This window comes from Streptopelia decaocto (assembly GCF_964273445.1).
Source record: "Streptopelia decaocto genome assembly, chromosome: 9".
NCBI classification, from domain to species: Eukaryota; Metazoa; Chordata; class Aves; order Columbiformes; family Columbidae; genus Streptopelia; species Streptopelia decaocto.
Genome location: NC_138664.1, coordinates 10,926,888 through 10,947,425, shown reverse-complemented (window position 1 = coordinate 10,947,425; position 20,538 = coordinate 10,926,888). Strand labels below are relative to the sequence as shown.

General features: G+C 45.5%; 1 protein-coding gene across 1 annotated transcript; it reads right to left on the bottom strand.

The window, feature by feature from the left end:
* Nucleotides 1-235: 235 nt before the first annotated feature.
* On the bottom strand, nucleotides 236-17,924 carry RAB11A (RAB11A, member RAS oncogene family). Its single transcript, XM_082061330.1, has 5 exons — nucleotides 17,778-17,924; nucleotides 10,553-10,748; nucleotides 9,486-9,679; nucleotides 8,417-8,497; nucleotides 236-1,906 (listed from the first exon to the last, which is right to left on the bottom strand). Exons 1-5 carry the CDS (start codon nucleotides 17,815-17,817, stop codon nucleotides 1,767-1,769), a joined length of 651 nt encoding a protein of 216 aa, XP_081917456.1. The 5' UTR covers nucleotides 17,818-17,924; the 3' UTR covers nucleotides 236-1,766.
* Between the last annotated feature and the right edge of the window lie 2,614 nt (nucleotides 17,925-20,538).

Below are 20,538 nucleotides of genomic sequence, written 5' to 3'. Positions count from 1 at the left end.
GCTTCCTGAAGCTGCCAAACTGGCTCTGAACAGTAGCAGCAGCCCCAAAACGCTGCAAGCCTGGTCTAAGAGAAGAAAGCAACTGTGTTCCACAAACCTTTCAGTTCCCTTTCTGGTGGTACTTCCACTTCGGCACCTTCTCCCAGCCTGCTGCAAGAAGTTTACTGGGTTCCAGTAAGTAAAAACGTTCATCTCAAATCCCAGTTCTCCCAAAAAGTGCACCCAACACGGTACGGAGTCGTCCCCTGTAATTCTTTATTAGAATCATGGATGAATATATTTTAAATCAATCTAAAAAAATAATGAATCAAGGTACAGTACATGCATAAAATACAAAGTAATTTACAAACAGATCCAAATAGCATCTTCAGAACTAATACCAGGAGGAGAAATGAATTAAAAAAGAAAAAAAAACAAGTGACCGACTACAGCAATGCCTTCCGTGTGCCTTACACATCATGAGCACCGCAAGACAGAAAGGTTGGGTACGAAACGCAGCTGGCTGTCCCTACCCAGATTTGGATGTTCCCAGTGAGTCATATCAGGGTTTGAGAAACGTCCCCTACAATCAATTTACTTCCCTGTAATTGTATAAATAACTGCAGGCATTTATACAACAAACAGTTCTTTTAACTAGTGTAGAATTGCAGTGCCTGTAGCCCCCAGATCTGGGTTCAACGACTGTTTGGGAGTGGCGTGTACCGAGTGATACAACAGAAGGCACCGTCCATGTGTCCTGAACAAGCAAATCGAACAATGATTTGTACTGAGCGACAGACCACGGAAGGAAGGCATCCAGTGAGAAAACTACTCCAGGTGGTTTTGTTCAAGAATATATCCCAAAAGACCGGAATAATTTAACAATACCAGATGGAACAGGACTGAAAACTAAGAACAGGTTGTGGAAGTTATTGATTCATCAACTCAAGCATCTGACTGTATTAATATCCAAGGCATGGATTAATAAACGTGATATGTAAGACATGGTAACACCCTTCAGGTCTGTGCACCACGAAAGAAAAATCCTCAAATCCTGACAGCACCAGCACTGCAGAAGCCAACTCTGCACACAAACCCGCTGCAGGTTCCGGGCGCTGAGCGACCCCACAGCGGTTCCACAGCTCCTGCTTTTGGGTTCTTCACCAGCGGCTCCACCGCACATCACAGCTCCTCGGCAGCAGCAACAAACCACAAAAGCTCGTTCACAGGTAGCAAGAACCCTGCTGCTTGGTTGCAAGAAATTCTCTTTTCTCCCCCATAATATTCTATTAAAAAAAAAATCCTTGACAATCTGAAGATGTAGCCAAAAACATTAACTTACATTAAAATTGCACTTCAGAGCCACGGGCATTTCATCAAGCTTTAGATGCAGTATGCAACACCTTAAGACAAGGAAAGATTATCCTGCCCAGAGATATTTTCCTAGTTAACCTGACAGTAATTGCTTAGCAAGGAGCAGAATAACATCGTCGAGTGCTCACTAAAGGTGTGTGTGCTCTGACTAGCGGGCGTCGTGTAGGAGAGAGATCAGATCAGTTCCGAACAATTTACTGAACCAAAACCGACAAGTCGGCATTGGGAAAATACTGCAGCCACACAGAAGCAATAGATTTATAAACACTGAAATCAAAGTGTTCAAGACATGGAGAAATTCAGAAGGAATAAGCAGTAACTAAACACAAAAAAGTAACCACAAGAATTACAAATATATTTAAATCTTCGACCTGGGGAAATATACACAGCCTTTTAGGAAAGAAGGAACAATTCTATATATTCTGACAGCACTGCATCTTTGGTTTGTTTTCAGTGGTTGGAGGGACGTGAATGGGAACCACGTTGTTGCTTGGAGACATATCATTTTCACGTCTGTCGGACATTTGCTTCTGGGAAACAATACGATAGATCTCTGGAAGATGAGAAAGAGCCAGTCATTATGCAGACACCAGCAACACGCCATCAGAAAGTTAAATCAGTGGGAAACTAAGCATAAAATATATAAAGATTTCCCATAGTTTTGGAAATGTACAGGTAATGCACAGAAACATGCACAAGAAGCTCAATTGTGATGCTTTCTATGTTCAGAAAAGAAAATAATTATATTTTTTCAAAAGAAATTATTTTTTAATGATTGTTTCAAGCGATAGGAGTTAGTAAATGGACAGAATTCACCTTTTTTTTTTCTGGGAATCAGAAACTATGTACCCCGTCAATTCCTCCTGATGGTTCCTAAGGCTCTGAGGACAGCAGTCGCGTGTTTACTGTTGTATCCACAACCAACAACAGGATTAAAGAGAACCACTCAAAATTTCTCTTTCTGACAGGATTCCAAGGGCAATTTCTTCTCTCTCAGCATTCCCAGCATGTACAGTAGCTTCTCTATCATCCAAGTGGTTTTAAATCGTCAAAAAAAGGTTGAATATTGAGGCCCAAAAGGGGAGACCCAGACCCTTAAGCAGAACACAAACCCTTGACAAAATTTGCTGTGTTACTGTAGCTAAATTTCAAAACTACAGACAAGAAATACGGACTCCAGATGAAGGAATTCCAGCATAAATCACAGAGCGTGGGTTAAACTCCTGCGCCTTTCCCCGCATCCTGCCAAGCGGGGAACGCCGCACCAAAAGCCTGGGATTTGTTAGTTGCCGATGTGCTGTACATAAACTCAGAGTAGCTACAACAGCACTTATTTCAGCTGCACAGAAGAGTATGGTATGTGTAGCACTTCACCCCCAGAAAGGAAATAAAGCACACCAAAAATAGAACACGGGGAACTTGACTTGCAAATTTGAGTTTTAAACCATAAAAGTTGAAAAAAAACCAAAATAGGCATGCTAAACCTCAGTTTAACAAAAGTTGGAAAGAGTTTCAGATTCAGCAAAAAGCCGGACTGAAATGACAACATGACGACTTCTACTTTGCACAACAGAAACGCGCGTTGGCAACAAACCCAGCAGCGCTGCCGCCCCGGCTGGGCAGCACGAGGGCGTCCGCACTTCACTGCGGAGCAAAGCGGGAAGAGCGCAGCCCACAAACAACTCCAGCCAAACGAAGCAAAGGTCCAAGGGCTTTTCTCCAAAAGTCTCTTCTCAGCTGGATAATGACTGTCCAAACACACACCTTGCCTGACCCCAAACCAACATGTGTTTTCCACCCATAAATTTGTCATTAGCAAGTAGCCGTTGTTCAGGATTTTAATGAGCTGCTGCTTAGCACACACCCTGACATCATTTCAGTCCTGGAAATCGAGCAACCTCGCACAGAGAGGTCGTCTCTGCTGCCAAGGGCCGAGCACGCAGCCAAGTGCCCGCTCTTACAACAGCAGGAAGAGATGGCATTGAGGAGCTACGAGGAAAACCTTGCCCTTGACGTAAGAAGCCTGCGCTGATTTAAGCTGCCAATGCAAACAGAGGCCGAGCACCCCACACATCCACGAGATCACTGGTAAAATAAAAATCTTGCACATAAATACTGTGCTGTATGTAAGGACTGGACAAGTAACATCAGTCTTTGCAAGTGGCACTTAAAAAAATGTGCCTGTTGGCCCCCCAAACTGACAGCTCAGACTGGAAGTGTTCAAAAAACTGGATTTTACACACACATTGTTACAGATCAAGTTATTAAAGCAACCAAGTGAGCTGCACACGTAAAAGGATTTTCCTATTTCACCCTTTCTCGAGTTCACTCTTCTTTCCAACAGTCTAACACATAAACAACTTCACAGGTTAAGTGAATCCCATACAACCAGATCTTTAAAGCCACCTGCAACCCCAGGTGGGAATTTGCAGAGGAGGATCAGCCTGGCCCTGTGTGTGTGTGCAGGAGAAGGCTCTCGCTACCATTGATACTGGAAACTCCCCAGTAACACCTTCAGCAGCAGCAATTCTCGCTTTTCCAAAGAACTTCCTGCACAAGTTCAGACTAGTCCCCAACATGAGCTGTCACACGTGTCCCTCACCAAGCACGGACTGGAACAGGGTGCCCTCTGTGTAACACCCTCATCTTACAGCAAAGATGCTCAGTAAACAGCCCTGAAGCCTTAAAAACAATCTCAAGAGCACTGATTTCTCTACTGATGAAGGGTCTATCCCTTCTGACTCTGGGAGCACATTTCTGTGATCCCCAGCCTGCCCAGCAGTCCTGCAAGGACATTTACCAGCTGTGTTGCTTGGATCAACTTGCAGCAGCCCCAAGTTTGTTGCTCGCTGCCCTTTCTACCTCCTCTGCAGTGCAAAGCTTTGTGCAGCCACAGCATACTGCCCTCGACTAAAGCCTAAACAGCTAAACCCAGCCTCTCCCTCGATCAGCTGCACCCTCTTCAATCACACACAGCTGGGCTGGTGTGAAAGGGGAGGTAGGAGCAGCTTAGATCTGCTCTGAGCAGGGCAAAATGCCCAGCAGCAAAGCCTACTCTGAAACTGGTCTGCACCAAGGAATGCCAGGCTAATGAAGACATGCACTTTTTAATGAAGACGCCACAATTTATGCTCTGCTCAGTAGCCGAATGAGACCTTATTAAGAACACAGTCAGCAGAATGCATCACTGCATAATTGGTAACTGCGCGAGACAGGCCTTGCACTGTAAGAAGGCTGGGAAAAAGTGACACTGCTCCCAGGAGGAGCTTGCCCAGTGCTTGTCTGCTCAGCCTGCACTAGCGTTGCATTCATTTTCAGGTGTACAGAGCTAACAGAAGGGAAATCCCTAGATTTTTCAACATTAATGCTCTGTGCTGTTGTTTCCTTGGAGATGGAATTCCTTAGAGATGAAACCATGGCAGAATGCAGTGTGGGAACAGATACAGCGGAGAGCTGAGCAGAGAACAGAACCAGACTCCAGTTTACTTTAAGGATGCTTTATCCTGCTGTGAATGCTCAGAGTAGACAGGATTATAATACCAGTCTCTCCTATTTTCCACATGATACAAAGCAGCTTTGTGTGCACGACAATCAGCCCTTGAAGTCTAGACATCTTGCAGATGAAGAATTTGGATAGTGACCATTGCTGTAAGCCACAGATGGAAAAGGTCCCCAAAACCTCATCCGGTATACAGAAAGAAAAAGCTTTCTCCCCTTTCTTCCACCTATAACAACAGCAGATCACATACTCACTTAGGCTGTGCTAACTATCAGGGTTATATATGCACTCATATTCCCCATGCCCAAAGCTGTCTATTCAAAAGGGCTTAATCTGAGAATTTGGATGTGGTGAGGCTTAACGCAGACCCTGCTACACCTCCGAGGGAAGTTCTCTTACAAGGTTCCAATGCTGCCCCAAGCAGACCAGCTTCATTCGGGATGGAGAGGAAGGGAGCTTTGCTGTAGCCTCTGGTGGCAGCGCCCTGCTCAGGAGAGATCTAAACAGCTGTGTGAAAAGCACCGGGAGCAGCTTGGGATGTCTCGGCAATGCCGTTCCCAGTGCTGCAAATACTGGCAGAGCGGGTGCCGCAGCGTGCCCTGCCCCTTCTTCTGTCAGCCACCTCCGCTCGCAGCCTGGGGCAAAGCCCGGCGGCTTGAGCAGCTTCTTTCTTCAAAGGACAGCGAGCGTTCCACCCGCAGGCACTGTGCTTGGTGGCAGCCTTGCCCTGTACAAACTATCCGCGATTCTGCAGGGTCACTCTGGAAACCACATTCCTCAGGTGACTGCTCCCCTCCTTCCTTCAAAGCAAATCATTAACAGAAAAAGCCACCTGTGAAGTGTTATCGAGAAGTTTACTGGCAGAACATTCATCCTTAACATGCCAGTCACAGCCCAAATGGAGCCGACCTGCTGCTAATGCATTATTTACTTCATCTTTATCTCCCTGAAACAGGAGCTCCTGTCTGGAGCCAGCCACATGCCCACTAATCAGCACAAGTGTTTCTTCCAGCACAGTTGAACCAAACCCTCCTGGACAAGGATCCTGTCCACATACCCAAGAGCTTTTTACCCAAAATACTGTCACAGCGACATGCAGGGACCATTGACGTTTGTGGAAAAGCAACAGCCTCAACCATCTGTCAGAGTCCACCGAGGACAAGTTTTAATCGCTCATTCTCCCATTACAGACTGCTCTCCCTTACAGAAATACTAAACCAGAAAAAAAAAAAAAAACAAACATTCACAAATTAGAATCCAAAATAACTTCTGGAATAAAAGGTGCTATTGGAGGCATGGGAGGAGAGATAAAGAAATAGCCTTGCCTGTGCCCAAGAGGGGAACTGCTTCCCCATGGCAACAGCAGTGTATCTATCGGCTGGGTGTCACACAGCTCTGTGGAAATACAGCAGAGCCCAGGACACACAGGAAACTTTCCACCTCCTCATCCGTCACGGGTATAGAACAGAACGGTCCAAGAGGAGCTGGGGACAACCAGGTGACTGGTTTATATCGGCTATGGCAGCCTGACAGTCACCTTGGGAGGAGATAAACAATGTCTGATTCATTTCTAGTTCTGTTTCATTAGTGCTGGTGCTGAAGGAGTATGAAAGTTAATCAACAAACCTTCATCTGAGAGCCCTGATTCCCACTGAAAACTGAAAGCACAGGCAGCAAGGCTGCTCTATACCACACACAGCACATTTATCCAGAATCTGACCTCAAAGTTCAGTCTGAGAGGGGCTACCAAGGACACATGCAGAAAGGAAGAAGTTTCAGGTTTTAGCAGTTACAAGTAAGCAATAAAAATGTCTTCTCCTGAAAAATCCATGCCCAAATTCATGAGCATTTTTGACAGACTGCCTTTAGGTAGCTAGACAAAAGAGGAAATCCAGCAGGCATCCCAGATACCATCACATGTGGCCACTCCTTAAGCCACCCACCCCCAGCAGTTAGTCATGTAGGGAGTAAATGTATAAGCAAACATAACTTCTCTCTTTTTTTTATTTGATTTGTGCAATATTGAATTACAACCAAATGACTGTGCTGAAGTTAAAAGGAAACCATGTGGTTCAGCTAAAGAGGAAACAAACTCGAGTTCTCGTCCAAGCTGACAAGCATCCCAACGCACTGTTTATTCATCTAACATGGACATGCTTTTTTGCTAGTAGATGCACAGGAGCACTACTGCTTAGGAACCCACCGTAAAAAACACAACAGAAACAGAACCTACTGGAGACCTCTTATAACTAAGGATAAGACAAGAAACAAATGGACACAGGCACATGATACTCCAGCAGCTTAATAGCTCCACTGCTAGGGTGCTCATAAAGCATTTCAAATTACTCAAGAAATGCTACAGAACATACTTTCATACAGTAAATAACTTCCTAGCTGATGCTCCACCTACATGTTGCAGTAAGGCTAACGAGTCCTTTTTGGTGTGTTTTTTAAAGAATGTCTAAATTAGCTGGCAAAGAGAAAAAAATATTCAAAACTAACTAGGCACCAATGTCACAGCAATGAGATCTGATAAATGGAGACCCAGTTTAGCAGCAGGGCTGCTGCTCACACCAAGCACATTGTGCAGCCCGGCACACGCTACATTGCCAAGGAGGATTTTAAATTTGCAACCGGGAAACACGTTGGATACAGTCAGAAAAAAACAGATTCCTTGGCACACTTAGAACTAAGAGACATCCCAGAACAGGGGAGTCTCTCAGGTGTTTTGAAGACCCAAACTAGAGATCTGGAGAGGCACTTGCCCAAGCTGGGAATGACAGAAGCACAAAACTCCCACACAGCACTGCTGTCCCACTGTGCCCTGGCTGCAGCTGGTGGGGTGGACAGCAATACAGGACAGCCAGTGATTTCCACACCAACGTGTGAATTCCTAACCTATCCCTGTAAAGCACAGTTAAGCTCCCCCACGTAGCTGTAGTTGAATGTCTCAGACTCTCAACAAGTTTCACCTATCTAAAAACGGTTTAAACAAAAAGGAAGTACTTTATCCACGTAGCATAAAAAATGCAGCACCCGCTGCTATCACATGTTACAGAGGCCTAAGTCCAGACAGGACTATTAAAACGCAGTAATAGTGGCTGCCCTGCAGCTCAGGAGTCACTGCGGCTCAGACTAGCGATGTTGTTCAAAGGAACTCCACATTTTCATCCGTTTTCCCTTGGCAACTGCTATGGTCACCATTAAAGACAGAACCAACTAGACTGACTTCTCCTCTGAAAAACAACATCTCTTTTAACTTGATGTTTGCATGAGAGCAGTCTATCCTCTGGGCACTCCCTATACCCTACACAAATGGGAAACTGAAAAACTAGGCTGACTAGAAACCTGGCACACATCAAAGGGAACAAGGATTCACTCCTGAGTCCAAGGCTGGCCTTTCAACTGTCACACTTTAAAACTGGACTCCAAATCTTATGGCTCTGAAGAATTATTAAATACCAAAATTTTAAACACTTTGTAAGCAAAGAAATGCCTATTTGCATCATATCCGAGCAGCCTTCTGCCCTTCCCCCTTGAAACACAAAGCACTAGATGACTCACCTGTCAGAATAGTCTGGAAAGCTGCTTCCACATTTGTAGAATCTAAAGCAGACGTCTCAATAAATGACAAACCATTTTTCTCTGTGTGGACAGAAATACTGTAATTAGAGGGGTACACCACATATCTGTTTCCCATCTGGAAGAGCTTCTGTACCAGATTATATTTGTAGTGCTCCTGATTAGACACATGAGTAACAGGGATAAGTATTAAAAGTTGTGGGTTTTTCCCCGTTATGTCATCTGAAAGCAACACCACCCAACACCACCTCTAGAATTTACACTCATCCTCAAGCACAGGGGCAGTGCTGTGTTACTTTGAGACACATCTTCCTGCATGACTGAAAGTGAAAATTTGTTGCACTTTCCAGAATTGTGTAAGGAAGCTTCTTGGATTTTCTTTAACCTCATCGAGCTTCACCTCCCACCTGCTGGGATGTCACCGCAGCTTATTTAGCAGGACTAGCCCTACTGGGGCATGACAATCCCTCACCTGCAGACAGGGATCCTCACTGACCATAAACTCTGCAAATGCAGCTACAGCAAAGTCTTAATGTAAGAAACCCAGGTACACTCCTGGATTAAAGAAATCTGGCCTAAAACAAGGTAAGATTTACAGAAACTAGAATTCCTTTTCACAGATGTTAATTGCAGAACAAGAGTCAGAAAGCTGGTTTAATGAAAGTCTGTTCAGCCATGGGCATCTGCATAGGGGTCCGGATCAGTTGGTACAAAGATAGCAATATACGGGTGCAAAACTACCACGATACAAGAAACACAAACTTAAAGCCATAGGCACAGTTTCTGCAAGAAAAGCAATGCACAGGCAAGAGAATAAGTCTGGTTTAAAATCTTCAAGTGCCTCTAGCTGCTTCATGAAACCACATCAGCGTGCATGTTCTACAAGACCACCTTTTTGACTGAATTAAAGAGGCAACCACCAGTATGTGCCACTGAGGAACATCACCAGCAGCACTCTTTTATCCCTCCTACCAGCACACTCGCGTATCTTAGACCAAGGAGGCAGGTCCCTAAACAGTTAACGTTAAGAAATTATTTGGAGTTCACCAACCTGCAAAAGCTCTGGCCTCATCTGTAGGGACTGCTCTCAGGTGGCGCAAGTCACTTTTGTTTCCCACGAGCATGATGACAATATTGCTGTCAGCATGGTCTCTCAGCTCCTTCAGCCATCGCTCTACATTCTCGTAAGTAAGGTGCTTAGCAATATCATACACCAATAATGCCCCTACAGCGCCGCGATAGTACCTGTGGGTGAAGAGATGTGTTAGAGAACGGCAAGAAACATTATTAAAAGTGACAAGTTACTGTGCGATAATGGGAAATAGCTATTACTAAGACAGCAATACAAGAAAAGACCCAGAAGCAGGCTAGGTGGGAGGTGAAGCAGTGAAGTAGTGCATCCTGGCTGGGGTTACAGCACAGCATCACCGGAGCAGCCAGGACAGCTCTGAGTCCAGGGGGTAAGCAGAGAACCCTGCACCCCAAAAATGAAGCTCTGGAATCTGTGGGAGCTATTGTCCTATTGTCACCTTCAACCTCTGATCCACTCCGGAGAAGTCTCCCCCACCCACCACCGTGGGTGCAATACGGGCACGGCCCATAGTGATAGACTTTAGAATGACTCACTGGATCATAAAAACCACCAACCTCATCTATTCCCTTTACAAAAGACCACAGCTGCTCTCCTTTCAGGCCAGAGAGAGGCACAGTAACACATTCAAGAAGAAACAAGCTGTGTACCTCCAGCTTCACTTAAATCCCGCTTTTGCCATGCTATTTTTTTCCGATTAAATAAGCAAGCAAAATAAGCAGCCTTTCCTTACTGCTGGTCTCAGGTTACCACTGATAACACCTCCATGAACAGTGATATTACTTTATCAATCACTTGCATTGAAATACATCTCTCAAAGCTCTTGCATTCTAGGCTTGAAATGCCTCCAGTTATACATCACGAGAGCACTGAACTGAATAATATTTAATCTTCCTTCCCCCATAGGTTGTGGATACTACATGATAAAATAACAACACCCCCCGCTTGCAGTTTCTGAGGAATCAGAGGTGTTCAAAATTACCCTCCTCAGCAAAAGTCTCTCTTCAGCCACACAAGCTCTCACTTACGCTGATGTTATAGCTCGGTATCGCTCCTGCCCTGCTGTGTCCCATATCTGAGCCTTTATTGTCTTCCCGTCAACTTGAATGCTTCTTGTTGCAAACTCTACTCCAATGGTGCTTTTGCTTTCCAAGTTAAACTCATTGCGAGTGAAGCGAGACAGAAGATTACTCTTGCCTACTCCAGAGTCTCCAATAAGTACAACTAAAAGACAAAAATGACATGAGAATCAGATTCCAGATGTAGATAATACATTGACAATCATCTGCAATAAACATTTCTTTTCCAGAGTGAAACATTAAATAAAAGAATGGCAAAAACACCACCTCTGTCGTGGGTTTACTGTCCAAATGTTGACATTTCTGGAGAACCAGAGCTGCCACGTTCACCAGCATTTTGAACAGACATTAGCCTTGGCTTTTACTTGTTACACTTCAGTCTCCTTTGCCCAACATGGAAGAACATTCGTCCTCCAGGAAGAATGTACATGGCTGTCACTGCAAAAGTCGGGGACAGTTTGGATTTCATCTCCTTGTAACAGCACTAGAACTAAAAAACCAAAAAACCCCACACCACACAACTGAAATCTGCTTTGCTGAAGAAGTCCAAAACACAGGGCAGGCAGCAGACCCTGCCTGTGTTTTATACTCTTCATACCTTTGCAGAAGAGTCAGAAAATGGAAAAAAAGAACCATCAAACCCCCCAAAAACACATGACCACCATAACCCTGATGGCCAGTTTAAGATGTCAGCCTAGCCACAGCACTCTGCCCTTTGGCAGTCCATCACCGCTGTGGACACTCCCAGCCACTTTAGGCCAGAGCCTAAAACCGCTCTAAAATAATGCCAGGGTATTGCTGGGCCTCAGAATTAGAACCACCAGCCATTCCCCCTTCCACAGATCAGCCTGACTCAGCCCAGTGCCAAGCAAACTAATTGGAAGGATTCAGCTGCGCTTGATGAGAGATGGACAGAAAGTCTAAAGTCCAGTTCCTGCAAGAAGAAAAGCATCACGAGGATTTGCTGCAATATCCTGTAATGCTGAGTTGAAAGGTGCAAGTTTAAGTGTAACTTAAAACTCACTCCCAAGGCCACTGGATGATACACATTCACACCCTTGAGCCACACCAATGGGAGCCTCTAGCGATGATCTTACACCCTCAAAGTTCTGAATTGGAAACACAAGGAAATGGAGGAAAAGAGGATGAGTAAGATCCTTGAGAAGAAAGGCTGATAACCTTTAAGTTTGGTGGTGAATCAAGGCCAATTCAAGCAAAAGAGTGTGTGCTCAGGTGACAAAAAAATGTTGTGGCTATGCATGTTCAGGGAAAAAAAACAAATATTTGTTCAGTAACATACCTCATCAACAGTTAAGACACTGCAAGACAGTGCTAAAGATGCTGTATGGTACAACAGAGGAATGAGTCCAGCAAACACACTTCAATCACATGAGAAACCCCCACCGAGTCTCAGTTGAGCAGCACAAACACTCCCATCTGCTGCTGCACCACACAGCAGCCCTCTGGACACCATCTCCTACTTAAATAATGCAAAACAATTCTGACAAATGGGACTTTCTCTGACTGTAAGGGCAAAGAAGCACCTTTTAAACACCCTCCATAAAATAAAAATTGCAGCAAATGCTGGTTTCAAGCATGGCCTTGTAGAGAATACTTCATCAAAATAAACATCTTTGCAGCTTCCTCTGCCAGCTGACTCAGCACACAGCCAGCCAAACTACACAAGTTGCATAAAGCAGAGAGTGGCTCTGTTAACCGCTTCTGTTCACCAAGGTCACAAGGACAGGCAGGTGACAAGCACAGATGCTGAATGTGAACAGGATTCTGCTTTCCTAGGTGACAGGTCAGCACCATGCAGTGCCCTGAGACTGCTCAACAGCTTTGCTGGCACAGATGCTAAACCATAACAAACTTAGTGCAGGGGACAGGGCACCTAATTGCATCATCACCACCTGGCAAGCTGTCATAGCTCTCGTCTTTCATTGGCAAATAAGCTCTGCAGTGCTATTTTGGCAGGTTTAGGCCACAGTTTGAGATGACATCATATTTGTGTTCACTGGGATGTGTTACTAACAAGTTCCTAGGAGGCCAGAGTTGTCAGCTCCCTTCGCACACCTCGGTCCTGTACTCACCCTGTGTTAGCTTTGGCAGCAGCTAAAATCTTCTCTGAATAAGGAAAGCAATCTACACACATAATTTCCTTTTCTTAACAGGTTGCATCATACACCTATTAAGTATTCCCCTCAAACATTTTTGTCATTCAGTGCATATTTCAAAGCACAGCTTTAAATCATTTAATAGACTGATCATTTTCATTCTCCTGCCAGGTTTTTTCCTTACTTTGTCTGAATCCCATGCTGCTTACGTTCGGAATGGTTTCCAGCACCAGATTAATATGTCCCAATTAAGAGGGGAAAATATTAGACTTTCCTCCTTGAAGTAAGCTATTTCCTCTACTTAATTAGGCCACTGCAGCTCCTCTTGAACACAGCCACAAGAGCAGCTTGCGATGTCAGCAGGCGCCTGAGACTCCTCAGACTATCTGCATTTCTGCCAGTCTGAGCAAGTATCACTCTTTGAACACAATTACAAACTGAAACAGCTTTAACAGCCACTCATATTATTAATTTTAATGTTGTTTTTCTTATCAAAGACTTAATTTTGATATTTTATACTACACAATGTTCCCATGTATCATATTCTTAGCACAGAAATACAGGAGTGACCCTGGAGAGCTGAGTCCCATTCAAACTCTCCCAGGCAGCTTCCGAGGAGGAAATGACATTATCTAGTAGCATATTAAAGGTAATTGTTCCTGCGCACACACTTGAATTGGGCTTTTCTTCCAGAAACTCACTCCTAATGGTTAGAAATTGCCTTCTGATTTTCAGAAGAAATTAGCAGTCAGCTGATGGTGGTGTTCATGCGCCAGCATTGTCCATTAGCTTATTAGTTTCTCCTCCCAGCAGTGTTTATGCTGGGGTATTTACAGAAAGCAACCACATCTCTCAGCTTCGTTCTGCTAGCTAAGCATGCCAACCTCTCAAATGTTTCCTTATAAACAGACTGGCCATTTCCCCAAACATCTCCAATTTCTTTTCCACCCACTAGCAGGCAGGTTTAGTTTTGTGATGTGCCAGTTCAGTACTCGCAAGCATGTGCTTTAAATCAATGCACGTGAGCATCCAGAGCATCAAGCACCCCAAAGGTTTAAGATAAGAATTTGGTGGAGGAGGGGGGAAGAGCATGAAGTCCAGGCTAGTGTATAAATTCCATTCTGTATTTCCGGTTTTATTTCTGTAGAAGACCAAACTAAGAATTCAATTCCCTGTGTTGCACGAAAAGCAATTTAGAGAACTACGTCAAGAAAGGATTATTATTTTTTCACCAACATTCCAGCTCACTCACCCTATTTTTATTTCTGTTAACCTCTAACATAAAGTATTTTCTGAAAATTTCAGCTATCTCATGAAATATGTTACTGACAACCTAATCAGACTGAAAATAGAAAGTCCAGCACGATGGGCTTGTATTGTCTACAGTAAAAGTTATCACACAAGTTGCATATTCCACAATTTAAAATAAGTACACCAGCACTAAGGGATTAGAATATCTCAAAACTCTTGTCTCTGCATTGAGCTCTGCTATTAAGAGGCATCTAGATGAGGAGCCTGGACACATCTAACACAGCAAAGGCACAGGGCTTGCTGCTCCTGTAAAAATCAATAGGTCTCATGAAACCTCTTTTCCCCACAAATTTCTCAAAACACTCAAGGACAAAAACGTGTTTTCTAAAACCCAAGCCAATAAATTTGTTCTGTTTCAGAGGCTTTTCTCAATATTAAAGCAAAGAGTTGGAGAAATGAACATGATGCAAAGTAGGAAGCTGATGGCTGGAAACAGAGTTTTTCTAACAAGAAGGTGAATGTCACCACAAGTCAGGAACATGTTCAGAAATGGGAAGTTTGACCCCAAACCCAGAGTTCCTGATGGTCAAGGTGCAGACATAATCCTGTGAAGCTTTGTCCACAGAAAACATCTACAAGTGCCATTGCTGTGAAAAATACTCATCTGCTGCAACTACACTAATCAAAAAGAGTTAAAAGTTCCTGCATTTAAGCCAGGCTTAATTTATTAAGTAATAAAGTAATTTCCTTATGTCACCATTATATTTTCCTTCCATTAAAATTAGAGCAAGATTTCTACAAACTGGACTTCATAGGTCCTGCATTTCCTCAAGCGCGGTGCTGGGAACAACAGACACTGCTCCCAACTAAACCCCCAAAGTATGGAAGAACACAAAGACATGTAGCTGGACAAGAAGAATGCACCAGAAATTATCTTTTTACAAGCGAGGCTTAGGCTCTAGTACATGCTGAAGTTTTGCAACAGCATCAGGAGAGAGGTATTTTGTAACAGCTACTGAGATTCAATTGTCCAGCAGCACAGGTGGGCCCAGCTTACCCTCACCAGCAGAGTCAGCCAGATTTTGACATCCAGCTGCTATCAGTGGCTGACAGTACCAAACCAGAGGTCTCGCGTGGCAGTTTAGCTCAAGAGCAGCAAAAGACAGCTAGACTAGAAAATATCACCTAATTATTTCAACCCACGCCAAACCCTGAACTTGGTCCCCCCAACCTACAGTGTCCCTTCAAGTTCATAAAACCAGGAGAGCTGGCTGAGTTAAGTGTCTGCATAGACCAACACCCAACCTGACTGTCATGAACTGATGTCTGGGAAACATTATGTGTGACAGAACAAACAGGATAATCTTTGTCCCAGCAAGCCCAGCATCTTCAAACAAGCAGTATCTGCAGACTTGCCACTGTAATCGCCGCACTAAAACACCCTGATGGACATTTTTCTCCCTCTATAAATTTGTGCAGCCTTTCAAACCCATTTATAGTGTCTATGGCAATGCACGACTCCAAAATTTGCATATACATCTGTGGAACTTTCTGTCCTTCTGTTTTTGCCTGCTGCTCAATAAAAGCAGCATTGCAGATACTCAGAGAAATCACGACAAACGGTCGATGCTTTCTCTATTTGCCCTTATCACTCACTGGTTTAATTCTGGTAAAAGTTGTACATCACATCAGTACAAGGGATATGAATCCAGCAGGTCTCTTCTGATTGTGATATCCTTCTCCATCTTCTTAATTCTACTATATCGCTTTCAAAATGAGTATGCCTGTCCTGCCTACATTTCCCCTCAGGCCCCAAGGTGCTTATATCTCAGATTCAAACATCAGTTCAATGTCCCCCCTGAGTTCTCATTTCCTTTTCCAAGAGTTTTTACCTCCCTCTTCCCTTTTTTGACGCGTTTCTGGTAATGAGACATTCATTCCAGAGACTGATGCACAATAATTTCAAGATCATTCCAGAGCAGTGGCAGCTTGTTGAAAAGCACCATCACCTTTGGGAAGCTGCAAAAGTTTCCACAATTTGTATTACTCTGCATTTGTTATGTTATTCCAGCTGCCACATTAATCCCAGTTATATGACATTGCATCAACTTCCTGCAGTCGACTCCAGCTTTACAAAACCCAGATTGCTCATCTGCGCAACACCATTTTCATACCATTCCCTGCACTCCCAAGAGCTTCTATAAACTAGTCTAAACAGAAAAAGCTTTAGGAGGGGCAATCAATCAAACCAGCTTTGAACTTTTCTATATAACTTGATCCCAACTCAATTATTTTCCAATTATATAAGGAAGTAGGTCTAATAAAAGATACGACCTATCCCAACAAACTCTGCATCACAGGCTAAAACATTAATTATGAGTAAAGTGACAGAACTGCATGAACAAGTACAAGTAACGCAATGGGTTTGGTAACTTGTACACATGAAATATGTACAATAAGGTTGCTTAACACAATTAAACTAGTGGTCAATGCTGCAGGCTGAGCAGAGAGGCCATTCTTGGTACTTCCCAATTTGATTTTAATAGCTGTACAGTTGGGATCTATAGCTAGAGATAATATGACGTTCCACATGACAATTGGATAAAACAGGCAACAACAACAACAACAACAAAAAAGGTAATTCCTCAAAGTTATTACAGGAACTTAAGGGTACAGAAAAAATAAAACCAGTGATGCTTTCCTTTACCCAAGTTTCATGATGGGTCTCTCACCATCACAACCTAACAAGCAATACTCTAAATCCTAAACTCAAATTTACAATGTCACACTGCAACAAACAGCTATTTTTTACAATGCTTTGCTTACTTTTGCAGCAACGGATTTAAAAAATTGGATCGTCAACTTGAAAGCATCAGCATTTCTGTACATGTTTCACAATACGCTTTATGAACCTTTACGGCAAACTGGTGTTTTACTCCGCAGGGAGTGAAAACTGAGTCCTTAACTGCAACATTTTAACCCAAATTGGTGCTTTGCGGATGACAGAGGGGCATCAGCCTTGGAACATAAGGGATTCCTGACCTTCTTTGCTTGGTGTGGGATGAGCTGCCAGGACAGAATTTAACCCAAGATGCTGCTGCAGAGCTGACAGAGGGACACCGGGCCTAGAAAATAAGGGATTCCTGACCTTCTCTGCTGGGCGCGGGATGAGGTGCCAGGACAGGACGAGAGCACTGGGTGTGAAACAGCCCTCACCAAGGGCTCAGAATACAGAATGCAGCAAATAACGCCACTTTATTAAATTAGCTGCATCATCTACCAACGCTGAGCATATAACTCATTGACTTTACAGCCCCATTTAACAGCTGGAAAAGGAAACAGCCCTTATCAACCCTGGGCATCCGCACTGCCGACCTCTGCTCGCCGGCCCAGCCCGGGCCTGTTCCCGGAGCACAAACCCTGGACAAGACACAGGCCGGATCGCCGCAACGAAACCCGCCCAAACCTGGCACTTGGGGGCCTCCGTTCGCCGATCGAGCTCCAGAAACGGGCGAGTTTGGCGATACCCGGCCCGGCAAGGCCCACACGGGGTGCTCGGAGCCCCCCCGCCCCGCAGCCGCCTGGGGGAGCCGGGACCCGCCTGTGGGCCCGGGCCCCTCTCCCCGCCCTCCCCTTCGCTTGCCGGGGTTGAGCGGCGGCGGAGCGGGGAGCGGTCGGCCTGGGGCCGGGGGGTCGCGCCGTGAGGAGGCCGCTCCGCACCCCCCACCATAGGCGGGACCCCCTTCCCCCAGCGCGGGAACGTGACCCCTCCGGTTGCCGCGGGGATGAGGCGGCGCGGCCGTTACCTTTGAAGAGATAATCGTACTCGTCGTCGCGGGTGCCCATGGTGGGAGCGCCGAGGTCTGGGAGCGGGAGCCGGGCCCCTCCCTGCAGCCGCCGCAGCGCTTCCGCCCTCCGCGCTCTGCCCGCCCACACGCAGGTGCTTCCGGGGGAGCGCCGCGGTGACAAAAAAACTCCTTCCGGGGTAGAGCCGCCCGTGCTGCTCACCCCGTTTGGAAGGGACGGGGCCCGCAGCGGAGCGGGAGGACGGTTCGGCCCGGCTGGGCTGAGGCCGCGCGGGCACATTCCGCCACCCGCCCGGCGGTCACGGCAGCGGGAACAGGGCGGGCGGGGAAGCGACTAGTGCCGGCCGGGAGGAGGGTTGGACAGCGCGGTTCCATGGTGTAATGGTTAGCACTCTGGACTCTGAATCCAGCGATCCGAGTTCAAATCTCGGTGGAACCTACTCCTTTTCCTCCCCTCCGTTTATTTTTTTTTTTCTTTCCACACGACCTCCTCTGCCCAAATTAAACCCCCGGGCTCCTTCACGCAAAAGTTCAACAGCCACACTTCACCTCTGCACTCTGCACACCATTCCCACCACACCATGGGGGCCCCCACCCAGGCGATGGCTCCTACTCCAGGGCTGCCCGCACCCCCTGCACTTCCGTGTGAAGCCCCCCAGGCCCATCCTGTGAACCAAGCCAAGAGGGGCGAGCGAAGCCGATGGCGCTAGAGGTGGAGGTGTTGGAGATCTCAACGAGCTCTTCCAGCTCTTGAGGTGAAAGAGCCCACGAGCGCCCGCCAACCCACTTCTCCCTCCCCACATTGGTTCCCCTCATCTGGCCCCGTGCCGTGGAGACACCAGCTTTGTCATCGGCTTCCCTCGGCGCAGGCTTGAGACCTGAATAGAAAAGGATAAAAATAGCACTTGTGTCCAGATGATTAAACCAAAGCCCTTAAAACTGCTCATTTTCCACCAGCAGCAGCAGTTCGTTTGTCGTCACCGCAGTCAGCGGCTGTGTTATCATTTCTGTGCGGGGAACATGCCCCCCGGCATCGGCGGCAACGCTGTGCATCAGTTACCGTCTGCTGGAAAGATAATGAGCCATAACATGATCCTCTGCGTTTAAAAATAAATACTTCACACCGCCTCAGAGCTTCTGAGCGAAGAAAACAGCACTAATAAAAAAGACATGCAACGTGTGACCGTGATGTGTCGCACCACAGTACGGCGCTGCTGCCAAAGACTCTCCGGGAGCCCACCAAGCATCCCTGGATGCCATTCTATATGTCCTGTGGGAATATGTGACAGTTCCATAAGGACATTGTGAGGCCAGACCTCGCAGAAGCAAAAAGCACTCTGATAGTGTAGCAGCAAGGTCTGGAGGAGTCAGCGGTGTCTTTGGATCCATCCTTTTTATCTCCAGAGGAACACAGAACGCCCAAAAAACCTTGAGGCTGAAAACACTCATCCTGCTCCTGCCAGCCTTCTCAGAGGTTATCCTAAAATCGATAATGGATACTGGTATGTGTGGAGGCTGGGGTATATTTGTAACCCTGTAGTTTAGGTTTCCTTCTGACATCCTATTTGCAGTTCTCCATTGAACTTTGTTGTTTAAAAGCTCTTCATTTTCACTTGACGTTTCTCAGGCCTAGTTTCATCCTCCAGAAATGCTATTAGTTCTGAAAAAAAAATAAAGATAACACAGATACAAGTATTTTTAGTTATCCTTCTGTAATAGCTGTTCTCCTTTTTGTGTTTTGGATTTTGTTTGTGAGCCTGGAAACACTCTTTATTTACGTCTTTCCTATGCGTGTTACTTCCTCTTGCACCTCATCTGGAACTGGCTCATCCTATTCAAGACTTTAAGGCACAAAGTGAGGACAATGCCTTTTCTGGCTGAGCTAAAAATCACAATCCCTTTATTGCTGTGCCGCTATCACTTGTTGAACTTAAGACATTACGAAGCAGAGGCATTTTTACCAACCATGCATTGTAACATAGAAGTTTCTGCAGATTGCCATGCATATGAGCAGCAGCGGAGGTTATTTCTAGCTAAGCCCATTTAAATGCTTTTAATCATTGGGTTCATCGTGGTGTAGAGAAATGGAACAGTACAAAGGACATTGCACCTAAACATGAGTGAACCAACAGCAGGGCATGAGGATAGCGCTGGACTAGCAGGGAGCTCCAGAAATTAAAGTCTTATATTCTGTTCAGTCCTGGGTTAATTTTGTTCTTGTTCAGGCAAACCCCAGATGAGAATATGCAAACCCTCAGGAAATGTCGCTGTTGGCACGGGCTGGTTTTGGCTGCTCTGCTCTTCCTTTGTGTCCCCTCCTGGCATGTGCATCTGTGGTTATGGGATGGCCAGGGACACCTCCCGTATGTATGATACATGATCAAAAAAGCAAAAGCCAGGCCTGAAATAACAGAGGACCGTGTGCTCTGGAACTGACAGCTTTTAATGTGAGAATAGTCATTCGGCACTCGCATTTCTGCTGCATTCATTGCTATTAGTGTCATCCTTGTGGGAACACTATATTAATTGCAAAGCTTGAACTAGTGCGCTCTCATAATTCTTCGGTTGTTACTTCGTCACAGCCATTTGCAGAGGGAGCACGTTCCAAGCAACTGGAGCAGAGACAGCGAGTGATACTCAGCTGGCCCTTTGATGTCCAATTTAGTGAAGAAAAGAAGCCGAGGTCACACTCATAACTGCGTATTTATGATTCTGTTCTGGAAATTCATAGAGCAGCTGCCAAAAAAAGCCCCAGCTTTTG

Coding starts and splice junctions, on each gene's coding strand:
- RAB11A (XM_082061330.1), bottom strand. CDS start 17,817: ATGGGCACCCGCGACGACGAGTACGATTATCTCTTCAAAG. Junction 8,498..9,485: donor TGAGGCCAGAGCTTTTGCAG/GTTGGTGAACTC, acceptor CTGTCCACACAG/AGAAAAATGGTTTGTCATTT. Junction 1,907..8,416: donor TTTCCAGACTATTCTGACAG/GTGAGTCATCTA, acceptor CTCATCTTCCAG/AGATCTATCGTATTGTTTCC.